The following is a 21,354-nucleotide window of genomic DNA, read 5'->3' on the forward strand; positions in this document are numbered from 1 at the left end:
AGACCAGTTTAAATAAATAGCTGTTAAGGGGAAGATATAGGACCTACATAATAGTTTTGAAATTTCCTGCACTGCTTGTCTGATGATGAATCGTCATCCTATAGAGAGCTCATTCCCAGAGTGTGGATCTTTTGGTATCCAAAACAGAACCACATGAAACATGAGGGAGGTATTGGCAGACTTGAGGAAACCCCAAAGTTTTCTGAAGGACAAATAATGTTTAGCAAACGTCCCTAACTAAAGGGGACAGAGCCATCCCAAATAACCCTATGCCATAGGCATGAATGGTGGACATGGAATGCTGACTGACGGTTGGGAGAGGGAGACAAAAAACCGCGTGGGTGAGGTAGGGAAGGAAACTGGGTGATGGAATGCTGATCAGGAATACTGCAGACTGCAACACTTTGTTGCTGACCCCACGTGTGCATTTGTACCAAGGAAACATTGCAGAGGAATCCACACAAAATTCATTCAGGGACCAGGTGAGTTGGGCTGTACTGCTTTCCCACATAAACTGAAAATGCAGCTTTGAAATGTACCCAAGGATACCTGGCTGGAGCTCACTGGGAAGGTGTGTAATGGTGGAAAAGCCGCCTTGGAAAGAAGCTTGTATGTCATTGCTTGTTGTTAACTGAGAAATGCCAGGATTCTATGGAATATAACTGAAAAACCACTCATCTACACGAAGATGCAGCTAGAATATTGAGATGAAAGGAAACAAATTATCTACTTAGGCAGTGTTAGGTAAGATGGCAAACTGATATGAAAACGCAAAAGATCACCAGGTAGAAAATAAACCATGTTTACTTGGAAGTACATCAGTGGAACCTCAGAAGAAATGGTCTCAAGATTTCAGTTTTAGGAATTAAACTTTTTTTTTTTTTGGGGGGGGGGTTCTTTGCTGAAGAGGTATTTTAATTAGATACAAAAGAGTAAGGTATACAGCATTATTAAAATTAGTGAAATGAGAGTAAATGTGAGGTGTCCAACTCAGGATGAGTTTAAGTGGCTGAAGTATTGAGGGACTTCATTCTGTTCAGACCAGGAATTATTATTTTTTATGTAGAACTTTTCAAACCCCAGGCTATTTTGACTTCCATATTATAGAATTGAAGGGACCCCAAGGGTCATCTATTTCAACCTCCTGCAATGCAGGAATCACAGCTAAAACAATCCCATCCAACTTCTGTTTAAAAACCTCAAATGAAGCAGAATCCACCACTTTCTGAGATAGAGTCCATTCCATTGTAAAACAGCTCTTACCGTCAGAAAGATATATAATAACACAGGCTGAGTGCTAGTGATGAGCACAGCTGGGCTTGAATTCTAGCAAAGAACAACACTTGCTCATCTGTTAAAAGTCTGTCTCTTGCTTTTGGTTGGCATGCACACATTATGTTCTGTAGCACAAACTGCCTTAAAAACCACAATGGTCATGAGTTTAAGCAGGACTACTGCTGGAGCTTCTGTCCATCAAAATTGCAAGGGTAAGCAGATCAGCAATCATATTTTAAATGTAAGTACTACATCCCTTGACAAAGAATGAATCATGAAATATTTCTGGACTAAAGGATATTGCTAAAGAAGTCCTGAAACTGTCCTGGGAAAAGACAATTCCACAACACAGCTAATTTTGCCCTTATTTGATGTGTATTCAGGTTCAGAGCAAATCATCTATTCTGAGGTTTCGTGAGCTACATGGTAGTGATCATAGTTCTCTCACCTCTGTCCATGACTCTTAAGCAGTAAATTAGAGAAGCTTATTCATGAACCAGTGTGAGCTGAGATCTGATGCCCAATGTGTCTTAGAAAATTGATTGCCTTGGCATGACTCCATGGTTAGACCTTTGTCTAGAACCCCAGTCAAGTCTACAATTCATAACTCTGGGTTATTTACTGTAAACTATGATTCTCATACTTTACCAAAATATTTTTATCTAGGTATCATAATGTTATAAGTGATGCTGAAGCAGCCTGAAAGTTTCTTGCTGCAGACAGAGCATTATGCTACCACTTCAGCTAAATCTGAAGAAATCTGCTTCTTCAATATCCTTTGACAGAAAGTTAGAAGGCGCCCCAAACATTATCTGGATAAAAAATTTTCAGTTTAGGAAAAGAGAAGAAAAACTGGTTGTTAATGTTTATCCAATACGTCTATCTTGAAATGTTAAAAAGAGAAATATTGACTTCTGTGTTCTTCCCACCTCCACAGAGTCATCATGATTCAAACGGTAAACATCACATTGGTGGACAGCTTCATACTCACAGGGCTAACAGACCTTCCTCAGGTGGAAATTGCCCTCTTTGTGATCTTCTGTGCTGTCTATGCCACCACCCTGGTGGGGAATCTGGGCATGATTCTCTTAATCAGGTCCAGCCCACAACTGCAAACCCCCATGTACTTCTTACTTGGCAACCTGTCTTTCTTGGACATCTGTTACTCCTCATCTGTCACCCCAAAGTTCCTAAGCAATCTCCTAAAGGAGAAGAAAGTAATTTCTTTTGCTGATTGTTTTACTCAGCTTTTCTTTTATGGTGTATTTGCCACCACTGAGTGTTACCTGCTGGCAGTGATGGCCTATGACCGCTACGTGGCTATCTGCAACCCATTGCTCTACTTAATCACCATGTCCCAAAGAAAGTGCATTGAGCTAGTTGCTCTTTCCTATGCAGCTGGTACAGTAAATGCTTTGGTGCACACCGTTGCTGCATCAAGGCTATCATTTTGTGGACCAAACATCATTAATAATTTTTACTGTGAAATTCCTCCCATACTGGAGCTGGCCTGCTCAGACATCAGTCTCAATGAAATCTTGCTCTTTATCTTTGTTGGGTTCAATATAACAATAACCATAACAATTGTTCTCACCTCTTACACCTACATCCTGGTCACTATTTTAAAGATAAAGTCCACTAAGAGCCAATGGAAAGCCTTTTCCACCTGCACATCTCACCTCATGGTCATCACCATCTTTTTTGGCAGTGCTAGCTTCATGTATGCACGTCCCAGTTCTAGGCAGAACCACCACCTTGACAAAATGGCTTCTGTCTTCTATGTAGTGGTGACTCCCATGCTGAACCCCTTGATCTACAGCCTGAGGAACCAGGAAGTCAGGAGTGCCTTCCGAAAAATCCTGGGAAGAAAAGCTGCTTCTCAGTCTAGGATGATACCTTCCATACTAGTTAGACCTTCTCCAGATTGCAGGAGATAGCACTACACGTAAAAGGATGGTCCACAACATTTTGTCTCATAACATACAAATAAAACTGTTCTGCTGTTCATTTACTCCAACACTTACAGTTAAGCACGTGTAGCTGCTGCTCCACCAGCATGCCAGCAAATCCTCCTCTTCTTCAACAATGCCTTTGGAATATTGCTACATCATGGTATAGCAACATTCAAAGCTGCAAGATTTTCTTGGGGCAAGTGTCTTGATACACACTTGTAGATTACTTCTCCATGTTCCAGGAATAAGCTCATCCAGAACATGAACGACTATGAGAACTTTAATTATGCCAAGGTCAGGGTTTCCCATGGTGACCCTTGCTCTATCCTTCCAGAGGACAGACTGCTGTCTGCCTGGGAGAGCTAGCCCCAAACTAGCATTCTGTTCAAAATACTCAGGGACACAGCAATACTAACATCTGTTCATTTGGTCTCGCTAGCGGAGTGTCCTCGTAAGGTACACAGAGAGCAACAGAAATGAGAACAGCACTTTGCCAGAAATGGAGCTTTATTCATAAGTATAGCAAGTGGTACCTTAACATTAAACTGTGAAGGCAACCCCAGAGATGGGGTCTAGAGAGAGTGTAAATATTTTGGATGGCAGAGGGTGGGCGATTTCAGTGAGTGGCAACTAAAATGCTTGTGTGTGAGTGAGAGAGAGGATATATTTCCATCTTTATAGTCCTCACACATTTTCCTCCAAGTAATACACATGCACACCCTTAAGATATGTACTTTTTGAACAATTATCCACACACACCTACATGCCACCACTAGCAACACTACTCGAGTGATCCTGTTCTGGGCAAAAGGAAGGAAACAGCCATACCTTCCTTACTCAGACTCTGCCTGCCTGCACTATGAAAGTTAGGTGCATTGAATAAAGATCCTGATGCTTCATTAAATGTAACTTGATATACAAAAAGTTATGTTTCTCAAATGTTCTTTCTGGGTATGGGGGCAACTGCAATTTGGCCTCCATTGACTTCACTGGGTAAATATTAGATAAATGTTTTGTATTGCCTTGTAAGCATGTGCTTGGGATCTGAGGTACTTCAGGGAGCATTAAGATTTCCCCACTAGGCATAATGAAAGCCAAGTTAACATAATTGTTTGTCATTATGGGGGGGAAAAGCCCTAGAGCCATGAAGAGTTGGAGTATATCTGGCTTCCTTCAAACTACTAGATGGATTTTGCTATTGGTTTCACAAGGATTCAGGTTCACTTGCATTCAGGTGAGAGATCGGCTTGAAAGAAACAGAATGCTTCGAACTATTGAAGGCACAATGAAGTTTCAAGAAAGAGAGTAAGTTCAGGAGCATTTTCTCAGTTTATGTGAAAAAAGAATTGTGGTTATTAGTGCAACTATCTGACTGCTGCTTTATGCTGATGTTGCCCGAATATGCTTTAGACACAAACACACACACATCATTCCAACCACAGATCTTAACAAGTTGTCCCCCCCCCCCATTTTGGCAAATAAGGAAAAAGGAGAACGGTAGGGAACTTGAAAGAAGCATTCACTGGTGAAATCTCTGCAGATACAGCATAGCATCAGCAATTAATTCTCAAAACAGGAAAGATTTAGGGCAGCCTAACTCAAGGTGGTGCCCATCAGAATTTTAGATTGCAACTCTCACCATCCCTGATCACTGAACATGTAGGCTGGAAATGACGATAGTTGAAGAATATCTGGAGGGCCTCAGGTTTGGAAAGGCTGCTCTAAGCAATAGTATTCAGTCTTCTTACTGGTCAAAACCCCTTTTCATTTTGATGGTCTGTGAGGAACTATGTACATCTGCATTGAAATGGAAGGCACACTTTGGTTATGAGGGCTCTATGTACATGGTTGAAGTCTGCAGTCAACTGGCTTCTTGGCTGTTTCTTCCTCTTTGAGACTTTGCATATACAGTACTTGTATTTTGGTTGTATAATAACACATGACTCTGCAACGCCTAACATTCCTACTAAAAACATTCCTACAAAAACCTAGTAGACAACAATCTGTTATTATATTTCATTGCCCCTTATCTTGCTTATAACCAAAGCCCATTCAAACACTGTTCACCATCAATGTATGTCCAGTATATTTAGGAAATGATATTGATGTCTTAATGCTGTACAATGATACAGGATGTTTTTCACCGTGTGGGCACATCTATCAGAACGAAAGCTATTTCTGAGGAATACTCCCATCTCTCCGCCTTCTCCAACACTTTGATACAACATCAGAGAGGAATTTGGGCTTTTTTCAGTATTTTAGTTCTTGGGTTTCTAAAAGAAACAGCAATGCTGACTTCTGTGTTCTTCCCACCTCCACAGCGTCACCGTGATGCAAACAGGAAACAACACATTGGTGAACAGCTTCCTACTAACAGGGCTAACAGACCTTCCTCAGGTGGAAATCACCCTCTTTGTGATCTTCTGTGATCTTCTGTGCTGTCCAACCTCCAGCAGGAGGTTGGAATAGATACACCCAATGCCTGAGTCAAAATTCCTCCTACATTCTGTAATCAATAAAGTTGTGGCCCTTATTAATCCAGATTGTTGTCTGCCTGAGTTATTGATCATATATTATAAATAGACACGGTGTGGGTGGCACTGTGCTGGGGCCACAACTAAATATGCACACCACATGTTTTTGTGGACAGAATCTCTGTGCCTTTTAAAAGCTGCATAACAGGCCCAGAACAAGAGATGAGCCCCCTTTCCATTATTGCATCTTTAAGTGGAGGCTCATATGGTCCGATTCACATGAGGAAATAGCAGGTGAGAGAATTACAGGGATATATGGACAAGCTATGGACATTTCTGGACAAGTTATGGACAATTCTATTTCTATGCAACTTTTGCCACAAAAGAGTGTTACCTCATGGCTGCTATGGCATATACATGGTCATCTGCAATCCACTCATCTACACAGTCACCGTGTCTCAGAAGGTTTGTGTTTTTCTGGTGGCTGGTTCATACATTGCCGGCTCTGTCTGTTCCCTGATACACAAAGGTTGTTTGACTCATTTATCGTTCTGTGGTCCTAATGTCACTGATCATTTTTACTGTGAAAGTTCTCCACTCTTTCAACTTTCCTGTTCTGATACAAGTGTCAATGACTTTGTGATGTTTGCATATGTTAGCTTTAACCTGAAAAGCACCCATGTGACAGTCCTTTGACAGTGACACCCTTCTATCATTGTCACTATTTTGAGAATCCGCTCAGCTGAGGGCAGGCACAAAGCCTTCTCCACCTGCTCCTCTCACCTGCTGGCTGTCACTATCCTTTTACCCCCTTTGAGAATTAGATTGATCGGCTGTGGTACTTAGTACTATATGAGTTATTATTACCTTATATACCAAATGTACCACTTCTCAAGTGGTCTTTCAGAATGTATGAGGGATTTTAATTTGGCTGCAGTCAGCTTCACTACATGACTATGAGGTCAATTTTAGATATTTTCTTGTATGTTTTTGGGATGTGAGGTACTTCAGGGAGCATTAAGATTTCCCCAGTGATCCCAAAGAAAGTGAAGGCAACATCATTGTTTGCTGAGACAATAAAAAGCCCTAGAGTCATGTAGAACAGAAATAGATCTGGAAGCATTTTGCTATTGGTTTCACAAGTCAATGGTTCACCTGCACCGAAGACTCAGCTTGAAAGAGTCAGAAAGCTTCAAGCTATTAAAGGCACAACTGAACTTTGAGGAAGACAGTAAGTTCAGATATATTTTTTCAGTCATGTGATAGGCCATTGTGACACTAGCACAATTGTTTTGCTGCCACTGCATATTAGTATTGCTGGAATATGCTTTAGCCATGTGTAATATTTCACTAGCAACAAGTTTTGTGTTTTGGGAAATAAGAAAAGGTGAACCATTTGGATCCTCAGAGAAGCATTAATTGATGTACCCTCTGCAGATACAACATGCATGATGGTGTACAAAAGCACCTGGAATTAATTCTCAACAAAAGAAAGTTATAGGGCAGTTTTCCCCAAGTTGCTACCCACCCGCTGTCTTAGACTACAGCTCCCATCATCTCTGATAATCAAAAACAATATTTGAAACTAATTGTAGCTGTAGCCCAACAATATATGGAGCGCCCCTGGTTGGGGAAGGTTGATTGAGGCAATAGTTCTCTCTCTTTCTACCTGTCAAGAACCCTTTTCATTTTGACAGTGTTTAGGGAACTATGTGTCTCACGTGGAAATGGATTATGCTTAGGTATATGTCTCCTTCGGGCATGTTGGCCGCTCTGGTATGCCTACATTCTGGCAGCCACTGATATGCTCTGAGACACCTATTGTCAGGGGTTCAGGAGCAGAAGCACAGGGAAGAGGGGAGATGGAGAGCGAAGGGGAAGAATCTAAGGGCAGCGTAGGAGAAGATGACAGTGGCCCGAGAGATTCCATGAGCCTCTCCAGCGAATCGGAAGATTCACAGAAGGGGGCGCCAGTGGCCGGGGCAAGGGGATTCCCAAGGGGGACACTCCAGGAGCAAGGGGCCAGCAGGGACTCCCAGAGCAGCAGTTGGAAATCAGGACCAGCTTCCCCACCAGAGCATAGTGGGGGGGAAGAGTCCCAGGTATCGAGGGCAGAGGATTCCACACCAGGGAGTGAAGATAAGTCAGGGCTGGCCACGCCTCCTTCGGAGAGCCAGACAACGGAGGGGAGGTCAGATCCGGGCAGTATCCTGGAAGAGGGAAGCAGTGACAGAAGCAGTGTGACGGTCAGGAGGAAGGTCACTGGGTTGGCACGAGAGGCAAGTTCAAATGTACAGGAGCGCGGGACAGCAGAGAATGAGGATTGGGAACCGGGTCCTAAAGCCCGCTGGAGACAGGGGGAGGAGTCAGGCGACTCAGCGTCGGAAGAGTCCAGAAAGGGGAAAGCCCCAGCGGGCAGGAGGACCCAGAGGAGGAGAGAACAACGGAAAAGGTGGAGCAGGGCTAGGATCTTAAACTGGTGTCAGAGGGGAGGAGATTCAGATGGGACTTCGCCGGTTTAGGGTTTAAGACGTAGAGCTGCGCGCTGCGGCTTTGGAATGGAAGTTGAACTTCAATAAAGACTTTTGTACATAACGACGATCGGGCGTTGGTCCTCTGTGAGCTGGGACCTAGGGGCAGCTCTGACACCTATGATATAGACATTGGGTCCTTCATTCTATATCACTGTGCATTGTATAACACTCCTAAAGGTAAAGCTAAAGGTACCCCTGACCTTTAGGTCCAGTCGTGGATGACTCTGGGGTTGCGCGCTCATCTCACTCTATAGGCCGAGGGAGCCGGCGTTTGTCCACAGACAGCTTCCAGGTCATGTGACCAGCATAACTAAGCCGCTTCTGGCAAACCAGAGCAGTGCACAGAAACGCCGTTTACCTATCTACTTGCACTTTGACATGCTTTCGAACTGCTAGGTGGGCAGGGGCTGGGACCGAAAAATGGGAGCTCACACCGTCACAGGGATTCAAACTGCCTACCTTTTGATCGGCAAGCCCTAGACTCTGTGGTTTAGACCACAGCACCACCCGCGTCCATGTATTCCTATTTGCCTATAAAAACCTTGCTGAAAATAGTCTTCAGTTATCTTTCATTTCAGTTTGCTGTGCTGAAAAACATAACTCATTCAAAACATGGTTCAATATCAATGACATATTTAGGAAATGACAGAGGTTTGATGAAGCTGTAGCAGCACACTGAACATTTTTTATTGTGTGGAGAGCATCTACCAAAACGTAATGTTCTTCTGAGGGATCCTCTCATTTCATTTGCTTTTACAATACAGTGGTACCTCGGGTTAAGGAATTAATTGGTTCCGGAGGTCCGTTCTTAACCTGAAACTATTCTTAACCTGAGGTACCATTTTAGCTAATGGGGCCTCCCACTGCTGCTGCGCCACCAGAGCACGATTTCTGTTCTCATCTTGAAGCAAAGTTCTTAACCCAAGGTACTATTTCTGGGTTAGTGGAGTCTGTAACCTGAAGGTATGTAACCTGAAGCGTATGTAACACGAGCTACCACTGTAAAGCATTAACATAGGGAACTTCCCCACTATGCTTGTGTCAGTCTTTTAGTTCCTAGGAGTCTAAAAGAACAAGCAATGCTGACTTCTGTGTTCTTCGCTTCTCCACAGCGTCACCGTGATGCAAACAGGAAACAACACGTTGGTGAACAGTTTCCTACTCACAGGTCTAACAGACCTTCCTCAGGTGGAAATTGCCCTTTTTGTGATCTTCTGTGCTGTCTATGCCACCACCCTGGTGGGGAATCTGGGCATGATTCTCTTAATCAGGTCCAGCCCACAACTGCAAACCCCCATGTACTTCTTACTCGGCAACCTGTCTTTCTTGGACATCTGTTACTCCTCATCCGTCACCCCAAAGTTCCTAAGCAATCTCTTAAAGGAGAAGAAAGTAATTTCTTTTGCCAGTTGTTTTACTCAACTTTTCTTTTATGGTGCATTTGCCACCACTGAGTGTTACCTGCTGGCAGTGATGGCCTACGATCGCTATGTGGCTATCTGCAACCCACTGCTCTACTTAATCACCATGTCCCAAAGAAAGTGCATTGAGCTAGTTGCTCTTTCCTATGCAGCTGGAACAATAAATGCTTTGGTGCACTCCGTTGCTGCATCAAGACTATCCTTTTGTGGTCCAAACATCATTCAGAATTTTTACTGTGAAGTTCCTCCCATTCTGCAGCTGTCCTGCTCAGACATTAGTCCCAATGAAATTTTGATGTTCGTCTTTGTTGGGTTCAATATTATAGCAACCACTTCGACTATTCTCTCCTCTTACACTTATGTTTTGGTCACCATTTTAAAGACTCACTGTACGAGGAGCCGAAGAAAAGCCTTTTCCACCTGCACATCTCACCTCATGGTTGTCACCATTTTCTATGGATTTGGTGGCCTCATGTATGCAAGACCCAGTTCTAGGCAGAATCACCACCTTGACAAAATAGCCTCTGTGTTCTATGTAGTGGTGACTCCCATGCTGAACCCTGTGATCTACAGTCTGAGGAACCAGGAGGTCAGGAGTGCCTTCCAAAAAACCCTGGGAAGAAAAATTGTGTTTTACCAAAGGTTTTTTATAAAATAGATAGTGGCTCCTACTTCCAGGACTTTTGCTTTCCTTACAACATCTCTACATGTTGTAATTTAAGAAAGGGATGGGCAAGAACTTTGGGCCAGGTTGTTTGACTCATTTATCTTTCTGTGGCCCTAATATTATTGGTAATTTTCACTTGGAAGGTACCTCACTCTTACAACTTTCCTGTTCTGATAAAAGTGTCAATAAGTGTGTTGGGTTTGCATTTGTTAGTTTTAACCTGATAAGCACCCATTTGACAGCCCTTACCTCTTATTCTTCTATCATTATCGCTATTTTGAGAATCCGCTCAGCTGAGAAGAAAGGCAGAAAGTCTTCTCCACCTGCTCCTCTCACTTGCTGGCTGTCATCATCCCTTATGGCAGCTTGATCTTTATGTATCTCCAACCTAATACATCAACAAAGGGAAACAAAGTGGCCTCTCTGCTGTATGCGGTGGTAATCCCCATGCTAAACCCTCTCATCTACAGCCTGAGGAATAAGGAAGTGAAGATTGCTTTGAGACGTATATTTCCTAAAGATGTTAATGATTTGTATTTAGATAAAACTTTGTTTATGGGCTGCTGTGTGATTGCAACTGTGTAGCTGTCTGATGGTTGACTGGAACACTAACATGTGGGGGGAGCTCATGGTGGAAGCAGATCGCAGTAAGTCAGAAGCAAGGCCATGAACAGATATTTCCAGGACTGCATTCCAATATAACATGTTCCATAACCACCTCATCTGAAAGAACCAAGAGCAGACTTTAGCCTCTGCTCAGTGAAACCTACAAGGCTCAAGGGCCATCTTCTTTGAGGAACAGAACAGCCAAGAAACTGTAGGGCTCGCTAAACCTCCTGCTGTGTAAATCTAAGTGGTGTGCAGACACTACTTTTTTGTGTTTTCATAATAGCCCCCAAAGATCTGATTTTCCCCATGTGAGCTCAGTCCCTCTGTCGTGCTCCCAACCACAGGGTTTTAAGCAGCAATTAAACATGCAGTCAAGGTAGAAGGAGACACATATAGGCAACTTGTGATAGCTCCCCCTTCTTCTCCTCTTCACCATCTTACACCCCCGGATTGTTTTGAGGTAGGCCTGTGCTGCCTCAGGATGATCTTACAATGCTGCAGCTATGGGATGATGATGATGATGATGATGATGATGATTGATTGATTGTTATGTGCCCTGTTTGGTGTTTCATATTGTACATTGGAAGACTGAGGTGCCATTTGTGAAATCTAAGGTGGAATATGAACTTTAAAATGAAATAAATGTATATCACACTTTATTTATTAGAACCATATATATGAATTCCAATACATTTCAACTTCTACGATATAAATACAATTTCAGTGAATCCTGTGATTTAGAAATCTCACCCAAATGGCCTTCTGTACATTATAATCAGATAATGGTGTTCCCACCTCTAGGATGTAAATGAATTTCCCATGTCACAGAGGGTAGAAGTGAGGTTTCTGGTGCTATCAACTGGTCCTTGGAGACTTTCTTTCTTTCTTTCTTTCTTTCTTTCTTTCTTTCTTTCTTTCTTTCTTTCTTTCGCCTACCCAACCATGCCTTGATTTGAAATTGACTCTAGCTGGATTTCTCAGGCTATTCAATTTGGCACCTACCACGGGCAGTCAGGTGGATTTTAGCAATCGCAACGGAAAACACCCTGAGATATCCTTGGGTGAAGGGCTGTTTCCAACCAAGTTCCCTTGCTGACTAGCTTGGTGGGTTCTTTTGTTACTCCTTGGTTCTGGGCTGTGCATTCTGCTGTAGTGGTTGGAGTGCAAAGGATGGGTATTCCTACCCCCTCTTCCTCTAGCAGGTGATGGATAATTTTGTCTCTCATCCCCTGTTTTGGAACATGGAGGCCAGCTGGAGTGACCTTGCCCAGGATGAAAGGAAGGAGCCATTCAGACCATTCTTACACAGATTTTCCCCCACCTTTGAGAATTAGATTGGGTGAGGGACCTAGTGCTATATGAGTTATTATAACCTTACATATCAAAATGTACAATTTCTCAAGCAGTCTTTAAAATGTGTGAGAGATTTTATATTGGCTCTCATTAGTTTCACTACATGACTATGAAGTCAATTTTAGATATTTTCTTGTATGTTCTTGGGATGTGAGGTACTTCAGGGAGCATTAAGATTTCCCCAATGATCCCAAAGAAAGCGAAGGCAACATCATTGTTTGCTGAGACAATAAAAAGCCCAGTGTCATGTAGAACACAGATAGATCTGGCTTTCTTCACATCACTAGAAGCATTTTGCTATTGGTTTCACAAGTCAGTGATTCACCTGTACCGAATAGTCAGCTTGAAAGAGTCAGAAAGCTTCAAGCTATTAAAGGCACAACTGAACTTTGAGGAAGACAGTAAGTTCAGACGTATTTTTTCAGTCATGCGAGAGGCCATTGTGACACTAGCACAACTGTTTTGCTGCCACTGCATATCAGTATTGCTGGAATATGCTTTAGCCATGTGTAATATTTCACTAGCAACAAGTTGTTTTTTTTTTGAAATAAGAAAGGGTGAACCATTTGGATCCTCAGAGAAGGATTAATTGACGTACCTTCTGCAGATACATCATCCATGATGGTGTACAAAAGCACCTGGAATTAATTCTCAGCAAAAGACAGTTATAGAGCAGTTTCCCCTAAGTTGCTACCCACACGCTGTCTTAGACTACAGCTCCCATCATCCCTGATAATGAAACACAATGGCTGAAACTAATTGTAGCTGTACCCCAAGAATATTTGGAGGCATGTGGTGATGAAGGCTCTGTATTACATGGTCAGAGTCAGCAGAATACAGGTGTCATAATCCTGGAGTTTCTTCTTTAAGACTTTGTGTAGATTATGCTTCGGTACATGTTTCCTTCGGGCAAGTTGGCTGCTCTGCTACGCCTCCATTATGGTAGCCACTGATATGCTCTGAGACACCTATGATATAGACATTGGGTCCTTCATTGTATACCTCTGTGCTTTGTATAACACTCCTATCTGCTTATAAAAACCTTGCTGAAAATTATCTTCAGTTATTTTTCACTTCAGTTTACTTTGCTGAAAACCATAACCCATTCAAAACATTGTTCTCATATCTTTTGCTTTTCCAAGAAAGCACCAGCAGAGGCACCTTCCCCACTATGCTTGTGTCAGTCTTTTAGTCCCTGGGAGTCTAAAAGAACAAGCAATGCTGACTTCTGTGTTCTTTCCGTCTCCACAGCGTCACCGTGATGCAAACAGGAAACAACACGTTGGTGAACAGTTTCCTACTCACAGGTCTAACAGACCTTCCTCAGGTGGAAATTGCCCTCTTTGTGATCTTCTGTGCTGTCTATGCCACCACCCTGGCGGGGAATCTGGGCATGATTCTCTTAATCAGGTCCAGCCCACAACTGCAAACTCCCATGTACTTCTTACTTGGCAACCTGTCTATCTTGGACATCTGTTACTCCTCATCCGTCACCCCAAAGTTCCTAAGCAATCTCTTAAAGGAGAAGAAAGTAATTTCTTTTGCCGGTTGTTTTACTCAGCTTTTCTTTTATGCTGTATTTGCCACCACTGAGTGTTACCTGCTGGCAGTGATGGCCTACGATCGCTATGTGGCTATCTGCAACCCACTGCTCTACTTAATCACCATGTCCCAAAGAAAGTGCATTGAGCTAGTTGCTCTTTCCTATGCAGCTGGAACAATAAATGCTTTGGTGCACACCGTTGCTGCATCAAGACTATCCTTTTGTGGTCCAAACATCATTCAGAATTTTTACTGTGAAATTCCTCCCATTCTGCAGCTGTCCTGCTCAGACATTAGTCTCAATGAAATTTTGATGTTCGTCTTTGTTGGGTTCAATATTATAGCAACCACTTCGACTATTTTCTTTTCTTACACTTATGTTCTGGTCACTGTTTTAAAGACCCACTGTGCTAGGAGCCGAAAGAAAGCCTTTTCTACCTGCACATCTCACCTCATGGTTGTCACCATTTTTTATGGATTTGGTGGCCTCATGTATATAAGACCTAGTTCTAGGCAGAACCACCACCTTGACAAAATAGCCTCTGTGTTCTATGTAGTGGTGACTCCCATGCTGAACCCTTTGATTTATAGTCTCAGGAACCAGGAAGTCAGGAGTGCCTTCCGAAAAGTCCTGGGAAGAAATCTTACATTTTACAAAAGCTTTTTTATAAAATAGATTCTGCCACCTGCTTCCAGGACTTTTGCTTTCCTTACAGCACCTATAACTTAAGACAGGGATGGGGAGCCACTTTCGGCCGGGATTTGCTATCTCCCATCGAAGCAATTATAATTAAGAGAGTTAATATGGAAAGACAGTAAGTGACTTACCAGGAACTCATGGATTCCACAGGTGCAGGGGGGGGGGGGGGACGGACCCAAACTGAAACCAATGGAAAACCTAAGGAGCCAATTTGTGGATTGGTTGCAATATTATCGGTTAAACATTATGTTTAAATTAGATACAAGGAATGGATTTTTGGATTAAAGCTCACCTTTTTAAAAAGAACTATTGAAAAATAGGGATAAACCTTTGTCTAATATGTATAATCTTCTTCTATTAGAATGGGAAACAAAAGATGAGCTTCTTAAAACTTCAATGACACACTGGGCAATAGATATAGCACACAATAGAGATCTTAACCTCTGGGAGAAACTCTGGAAAAGCAACCTGAAATTTACAGCATGCTATTCATTGAAAGAGAACTATTTAAAATGATTCATAGATTGTACTTAACTCTGAGTAGGTTGGATAAGATTTATAAAACAGATTCAAGTTGAGTGTTGGAAGTGTAAAGAAGTGGAGGGAACGTTCTTCCACATGTGGTGGAGATTTAAAAAGGTAAAAGTGTATTGGGGAATGATTTATAATGAATTGGGAAAAAATGTTCAAAATTACTTTTCCAAAAAAAAGCAGTTCCTTTCTGTTGGGGATAACCCAGACTGAAATTCCCAGGTGTCAGAAAAGGTTATTTATGTATGCAACAACTGCGGTCCGTGTTTCGTTAGCCTCAAAATGGAAAGTGAGCGAGGTCCCAGCTAAAGAGGATTGGCAACTGAAGTTGACAGAATATGCACAACTTGCAGATTTAACTTGCAGATTTTACCCTTTACCTTTAACATATATAATAAGAGAGCAAGAAGAACATATTTTTAAAGAAGATTGGAAAAAACTGTATACAGCTGAAAATGCTGGCAGCATTAAGATAAATTCAACAGAGTAAATAATTTTTGATGTATGTAAAAGTGGAAAATTGATTAGAATTGTTTATAGTAAAATATGCAGAGATGTATGATATGCAAAATGAATCATGGAAAGAGAAGAATGGAAGTCATTGGATATTCTAAAGTTTGTAAAATGTTTATTTGAAATTGTAAAACAGAAAATGTAATTAAAATTATTACAAAAAAATAATAATAAAGTATTTGCATTTATCTTGATACGGCTTCTTGCAATAAGCTTTGGCTGCATATCTGGCATTTAGCTGCTAGATCATACATTGCTGAGTAACCTGTGAGCTTGGGGCTCAAAAGACAGTGAGTGGACTGCTTGACTATAGTCTCTGTGAATCTCAAGGATGTTCAAAAGCAGCCTGTGTTTCTCCTGGCTCAGTATTAGGGGACCACAGGTGTGGTAGGAGTGCTACTGGCAGGGTTCATATTCCCTGGGTTATTTTGGGACTGTTCTAAAGAATTCCACAACTTCTTTATGTTGCTTCAAGGAAAGATACCAATATCAAGGTTGGGGGCAGGTATGCTTTGGTGAGAGAACCCTAGCACAGAATTAAAACAATACATGCGGCAAAGTAAAGAATAGAAATATAGGTTGTTAGACCTTTAAAATATGCCCCCGTGAGTTCCAAAATGTACATCTTTCCCTAGCATAGAAGAAGACCACATGTTTTGTAAGTTAAAAATGGTTTACTTACAATCTTCCCAAAGGTCAGATTCATGTGCTTTTTCATACAGTACTCAGAAAAAGTTGTGCAGGCAGTAAAATTTGGCTTAGTTACAGTGATGAATGTTTCTAAATTAATGGTATAGGAACTCAAGAGAGACTTGTTAGAGCTATGGAGGCTAAGCTGTAGCAACCAACTGAGTCACTTCACATGTCGAGCTTCTGGGGTAGACTGGAGGGAAATAAAGGCTTGAATACCTAGTCCTTCCCAATGTCAGCTAAGTCTTGCAGACAGCATACTCTATGGTCTTATCCCCATTCATACATTAAGCATGTTGGTTATATGGGCTAGTGATCCCACACTTTATAGGCTGGAAGCTGTGGGACACAGTCTGTGAAATGCTGTAGGCTAGAGGGTAATTTTTCATCCCTCTCCTTTACAGTGGCATCCAGAAGAGGTGGCAAGCACAATTTGCATTCCAGCTTATTCTACTAAACGAACACATTTTCAATCAGACAGTAAAGCCACCTAAATAGAAAGGTGGATAGATCCATGTAGATAAGAATTGTGAGCAGTTGTTTCCCTCAAAACAACAACAACAACAACAACAACAATTTATTATTTATACCCCGCCCATCTGGCTGGGTTTCCCCAGCCACTCAGGGCAGGTTCCAACACAATATTAAAATGCAGTAATGCATCAAAAGTCTCTGCAGTGCATGGACTCCTCTGGGACAAGGATCCTCTGGGACAAGGCTGCTACTGTTGTTTTGAGCAAATGGAACCCTTTTCATAGAAAGCTTTGCAGTTACTGCAAAGTAATTAATCAACAAGTATAATTGTTTGCTGGCAGTCTCTGGAGATGTTAGCAGAGAATTATCAGAAATATAAGGCACCAAAAGTAAGCAAGAGACCATTTCTTATTGGATAATGTAGAGTTCTATGCACTATGTCATGCTGTATAAGCTGAACTAATTCCATTGATGAAACAACTGCAGATCTTTAACTACGTCTGTAGCTATTCAAGCTAATGGTATGTTTGCTTATCAAACTGTGTAAGATGCATTGTAGAGGACCTTGAATAAATACAGATTCCACTCTTGAACCTAAGAAAGAGCAGATGCCTCAGAGGACACACTGGCTGGAGGGCACAAGTAAAGAACAGAATGATATTCCAGGTAACTTCTTGATTGTGGAGTAGAATTGTGCTAGACTGGCCACATGTTCACAAGTAGCCTGACCATTAATCAGTCAGGAGCAGATGCAGGTAGGTAAGGAGGGCCTGGGGTTGATAAGAGTCTCCAAGACTTCAGATTCCTCCTGATGGCTTATGAGCCCAAAGAAAGACATGGCAAAGGAATGGCTGGAAGAAGGCAGAGGTCATTTCTTGGGGGAAGAGAAAGGAACTGCTGGTGGTGGGATGGGTTGTCTACCTTCTAACACTATCATCAGGGCTTGTTTGGTCTAACAGGAAGATGGAGAAGATAGCAAGGAGCAGCTACCCTAAGTTCTGAAGGGTCTCAGATCCCAAGACTGTGAGGCCGATTCAGGGCTTTAAATATGGGCTAATTTGAGAATTCTCAGCCTAGGAGTTATCACAGAACAGAATAGCCCAAAAGTCACAATATGTGCAAGATACTCATACCTACAGTACATTAAATAGAAGTTGAAATTTCACCTCACATTAGAGAGATGATGCTCAGAATAATCTTCCATTTCTCTCCTGTTAAAACTAAGCAAAAGAGAAATTGCAACTGGTGGGGCAGTTTCTACCATATATGATGGGACTGCCCTGTCATGTAGGTGTGCTTGAAAAAGAAAAGGATGCCCATACTTAACCTTCAATTATGAATAGCAATAAATTGTCATAATATTTCCTGTATGGACACTTTAAACCTAATGACTAGTAATATTTTTTAAATAAATGCAACTAAGTACAACACACACATATATTTTAAGAAGATGTTATGCTCAGAACTGCAGGTTAGGGTATCATATTTCAGTAAGAGTCAGGAATTTTTTTATTGTTTGTGAATATATATGTGTGGTAATGCCTGAATTGAAATATTCTCAAAATTGAACTGAAAATAATTAGTGTAATATATGAGCATATGTTGTCCAGGTGTTTCCCCCCTATTCTGTTGTATATCATAACATCCCTAGTCATACTATCACTATATGTCAAGCGGAACCCACTTTAATGGAATGAGATATGCACCTATGGTGAACACACCTTGCAGACAAATGTAGTTTATTGTTGATAATCACCAAGTGATGAATACAAACAAGTAGGTCATGGATGTAAGTGTTTCTGGGGAATCTTCTTGTATGGTCTGAATGGGGGTCCAATCCCACTCTGCTCCCACTACATGATGTTGTAGAAGGCTATTTATCACAATATGATGGCAAGTGACAGTGCTTTGAATTCTGAAGCTGAAGAGATGAAAATTCAACACCATCCTCTTAAAAATCTTTTAAAACTCACTGGCCTGCCATATTCAAGAGGTTAAAATCTATTGTTTTTTAAAACATAGCTGTGAAGACTGATTACCAAATTTCTATGGTTTCTTTTGGCAAACTATTAAGAACCTACCTATTCCTCACCCATCTCCATCTTGTTTCTCTTTGATTCCATCAGGGAGAGAAAAGATGGCTGACAGGAACAGCAGTAGAGTGAAGGAGTTTGTGCTCTTGGGATTCACTGATCGTCCAGAGTTGGCTGCCCCCTTGTTTGCATGGTTTCTAGTAAACTATCTCATCACTATTGTAGGGAATCTCGGGATTCTTATGCTAATCAGGTTTGATGCTCGACTTCACACCCCCATGTATTTCTTCCTTAGTAATTTGTCTTTCTTGGACATTTGCTACTCAACTACCATCAATCCCAGGCTGCTGATAGACCTCTTAAGGGAAAGGAAAGTGATTTCTTTTACTGAATGTCTAGTTCAATTCTATTTCTATGCAACTTTTGCCACCACTGAGTGTTACCTCCTGGCTGCTATGGCATACGATCGGTACATGGCCATCTGCAACCCGCTCACCTACACAATCACCATGTCTCAGAAGGTTTGTATTTGTCTGGTGGCTGGTTCATACATTGCCGGATCACTGAATGCTATGATACACACAGGTTGTATGACTCGTTTATCATTCTGTGGTCCTAATGTCATTGATCATTTTTACTGTGATGGTCCACCAATCTTTCAACTTTCCTGTTCTGATACCAGCCTCAATATCTTTGTGATGTTTGTAGTTGTTAGCTTTAACCTGATAAGCACCCATTTGACAGTTCTTATCTCTTACTCTTATATTGTTGCCACTATTTTGAGAATCCGTTCAGCTGAGGGCCGGCACAGAACCTTCTCCACCTGCTCCTCTCACCTGCTGGCTGTCATCATCCTTTATGGCAGCTTGATCTTTATGTATCTTCAACCTAATACATCAACAAATGGAGGCAAAGTGGCCTCTTTGTTGTATGCGGTGGTAATCCCCATGCTAAATCCTCTCATCTACAGCTTGAGGAATAAAGAAGTGAAGAGTGCCTTGAGACGGGTGATAGAGAAATATATTTCGTAACAATTTTACACTTAATATTTATATAAAACTCCCTGTTTTATATAAACCTGCTAGAAGGTTGGAGCTGTGTATCTGGTATCTGACAGAAAGAAAGAAAGAAAGAAAGAAAGAAAGAAAGAAAGAAGGAGGGAAGGAAGAAGATTGCACTGGGCTGGGTGGAGACATATAGCATCTCCCATGAAAGAGTCAAAGGCATCTACCCAGAGAAGCCTACAAGACTCAAGGAAAGGAACATCCTAGTTGAGAAAGGGAACAGAATATAGTAGAGAAGAATGCTTTAAGATGTTTAAAATATTTGTTCAATTTTACTGTGTAAATTACTTTGAGTACATTTGTAATGGAAAAGAAACATATACATATTCTAAATAAATGCTCATAGTTCTACACATACTTTCTCTCTGGTATCATACAACAACCATGTAAGGTAAGCTAGTAACGCTGGAGAAATCCTTGGTGAAAAATTTGATTGGGCACATTTATCTTGGACAGATCCGCCAGTGACTTTTTACCAGGATAATTACCGTATTTTTTCGTCTATAAGACTCCCCCATATATAAGATGCCCCCTATTTTGCGGGATATCTTGGACAAGAAGTTTCCTGGGGCCATGAGTGGGGAGTAGAGTGCGTCAACTCAAGAACTAAAGGAAGCAGCAAAGACTTGAGCTTCTTGAGCTTTCTAGTTCATGCCTTCTCTCACACATGAAAAAGGTGACAACTCCACACTTTCAGGTTAGCAAACATTAAGAAAAAAACTATGGAAGATGAAGTAAGCTGTGTGAGAGCCAGCATAGAAAGGATCTCTCTGCGTGGGAGGCTGGGGGAAGAGGAGGAAACTGCTAGGTGAGAGCAAGGAGGGTTCACTTTTCTCTGTGTGGAATAAGGCTTAATAGATAACTGTGATAAAACTACTCTCCTAATGCCAATGCAGAATTTATTAACCTTCTTTAGCTGTGGGGTGAGAGAGCCAGCCGCCACTACATAACTCAGTGTCCACCCTTTCCTATGTTTACATCCAGTTGTTCTGGCCACAGTTCACAGCAACTTAGCTTAACTCCTTAGTCTTGTGAAATTACAAACGCCACTGGAGAGAATTGGAGGAGGCTGCAGAATCCTTATTCTCTGTTAGGATATTTCCGTTCCACCTTAAAGGGGAGCAGGCTATGTGAGTCATACAGCCTGCGTATTTCCTGTTCACAGGATGTTTTTGTTTCGTTTCTCTCTCTGCGCCAGAACACGCTGGCAAGCAGTCATGTTTTTCTTTGTTCTGACCAACGCTGAATAAACTTTCTAAATAATGCTCTCCTGAGTGCAACTTTCACTGTGCATTATCTGCTGAAAGAACGTGCATCAGTTCTGGAATGTGAAAGCTATTTTCTGGAGCTCATGTTGCTAATTGCTGATACTGTATCTACGGGAGGTCGATGGACGTCCGGAGTCCGGGGTCGGCGTGGAGGCAGTGATGGCCTATGTCTCCCTGGCAGTATCCCAACATTCTCTTGGTATGGAAACTGAGTTACTTTGGGATAGGCTTTCGATGCTTTTGACAGCAGAGTC

At 41.8% G+C, this 21,354-nt stretch overlaps 1 protein-coding gene and 2 pseudogenes across 3 annotated transcripts; all 3 read left to right on the forward strand.

Moving 5' to 3' along the window:
- Positions 1 to 352: 352 nt before the first annotated feature.
- Positions 353 to 3,224, forward strand: LOC307214680 (olfactory receptor 5J3-like; annotated as a pseudogene). Its single transcript, XR_013843850.1, has 2 exons — positions 353 to 482; positions 2,213 to 3,224. The product of XR_013843850.1 is annotated as an olfactory receptor 5J3-like (transcript).
- A 1,673-nt stretch (positions 3,225 to 4,897) lies between these two features.
- Positions 4,898 to 11,175, forward strand: LOC307201045 (olfactory receptor 5J3-like; annotated as a pseudogene). The gene is made up of 4 exons: positions 4,898 to 4,932; positions 5,549 to 5,686; positions 9,348 to 9,968; positions 10,537 to 11,175. The product of its transcript is annotated as an olfactory receptor 5J3-like (transcript).
- Positions 11,176 to 13,539: 2,364 nt separating this feature from the next.
- On the forward strand, positions 13,540 to 19,799 carry LOC307201055 (uncharacterized protein; the record flags this gene model as incomplete). Its single annotated transcript, XM_079950192.1, has 2 exons — positions 13,540 to 14,486; positions 18,862 to 19,799. The coding sequence occupies exons 1-2, from the start codon at positions 13,547 to 13,549 to the stop codon at positions 19,797 to 19,799; spliced, it is 1,878 nt and encodes a 625-aa protein (XP_079806318.1). The 5' UTR covers positions 13,540 to 13,546.
- Between the last annotated feature and the right edge of the window lie 1,555 nt (positions 19,800 to 21,354).

The sequence above is a fragment of the Podarcis cretensis genome (genome assembly GCF_951804945.1).
Source record: "Podarcis cretensis genome assembly, chromosome: 1".
NCBI classification, from domain to species: Eukaryota; Metazoa; Chordata; class Lepidosauria; order Squamata; family Lacertidae; genus Podarcis; species Podarcis cretensis.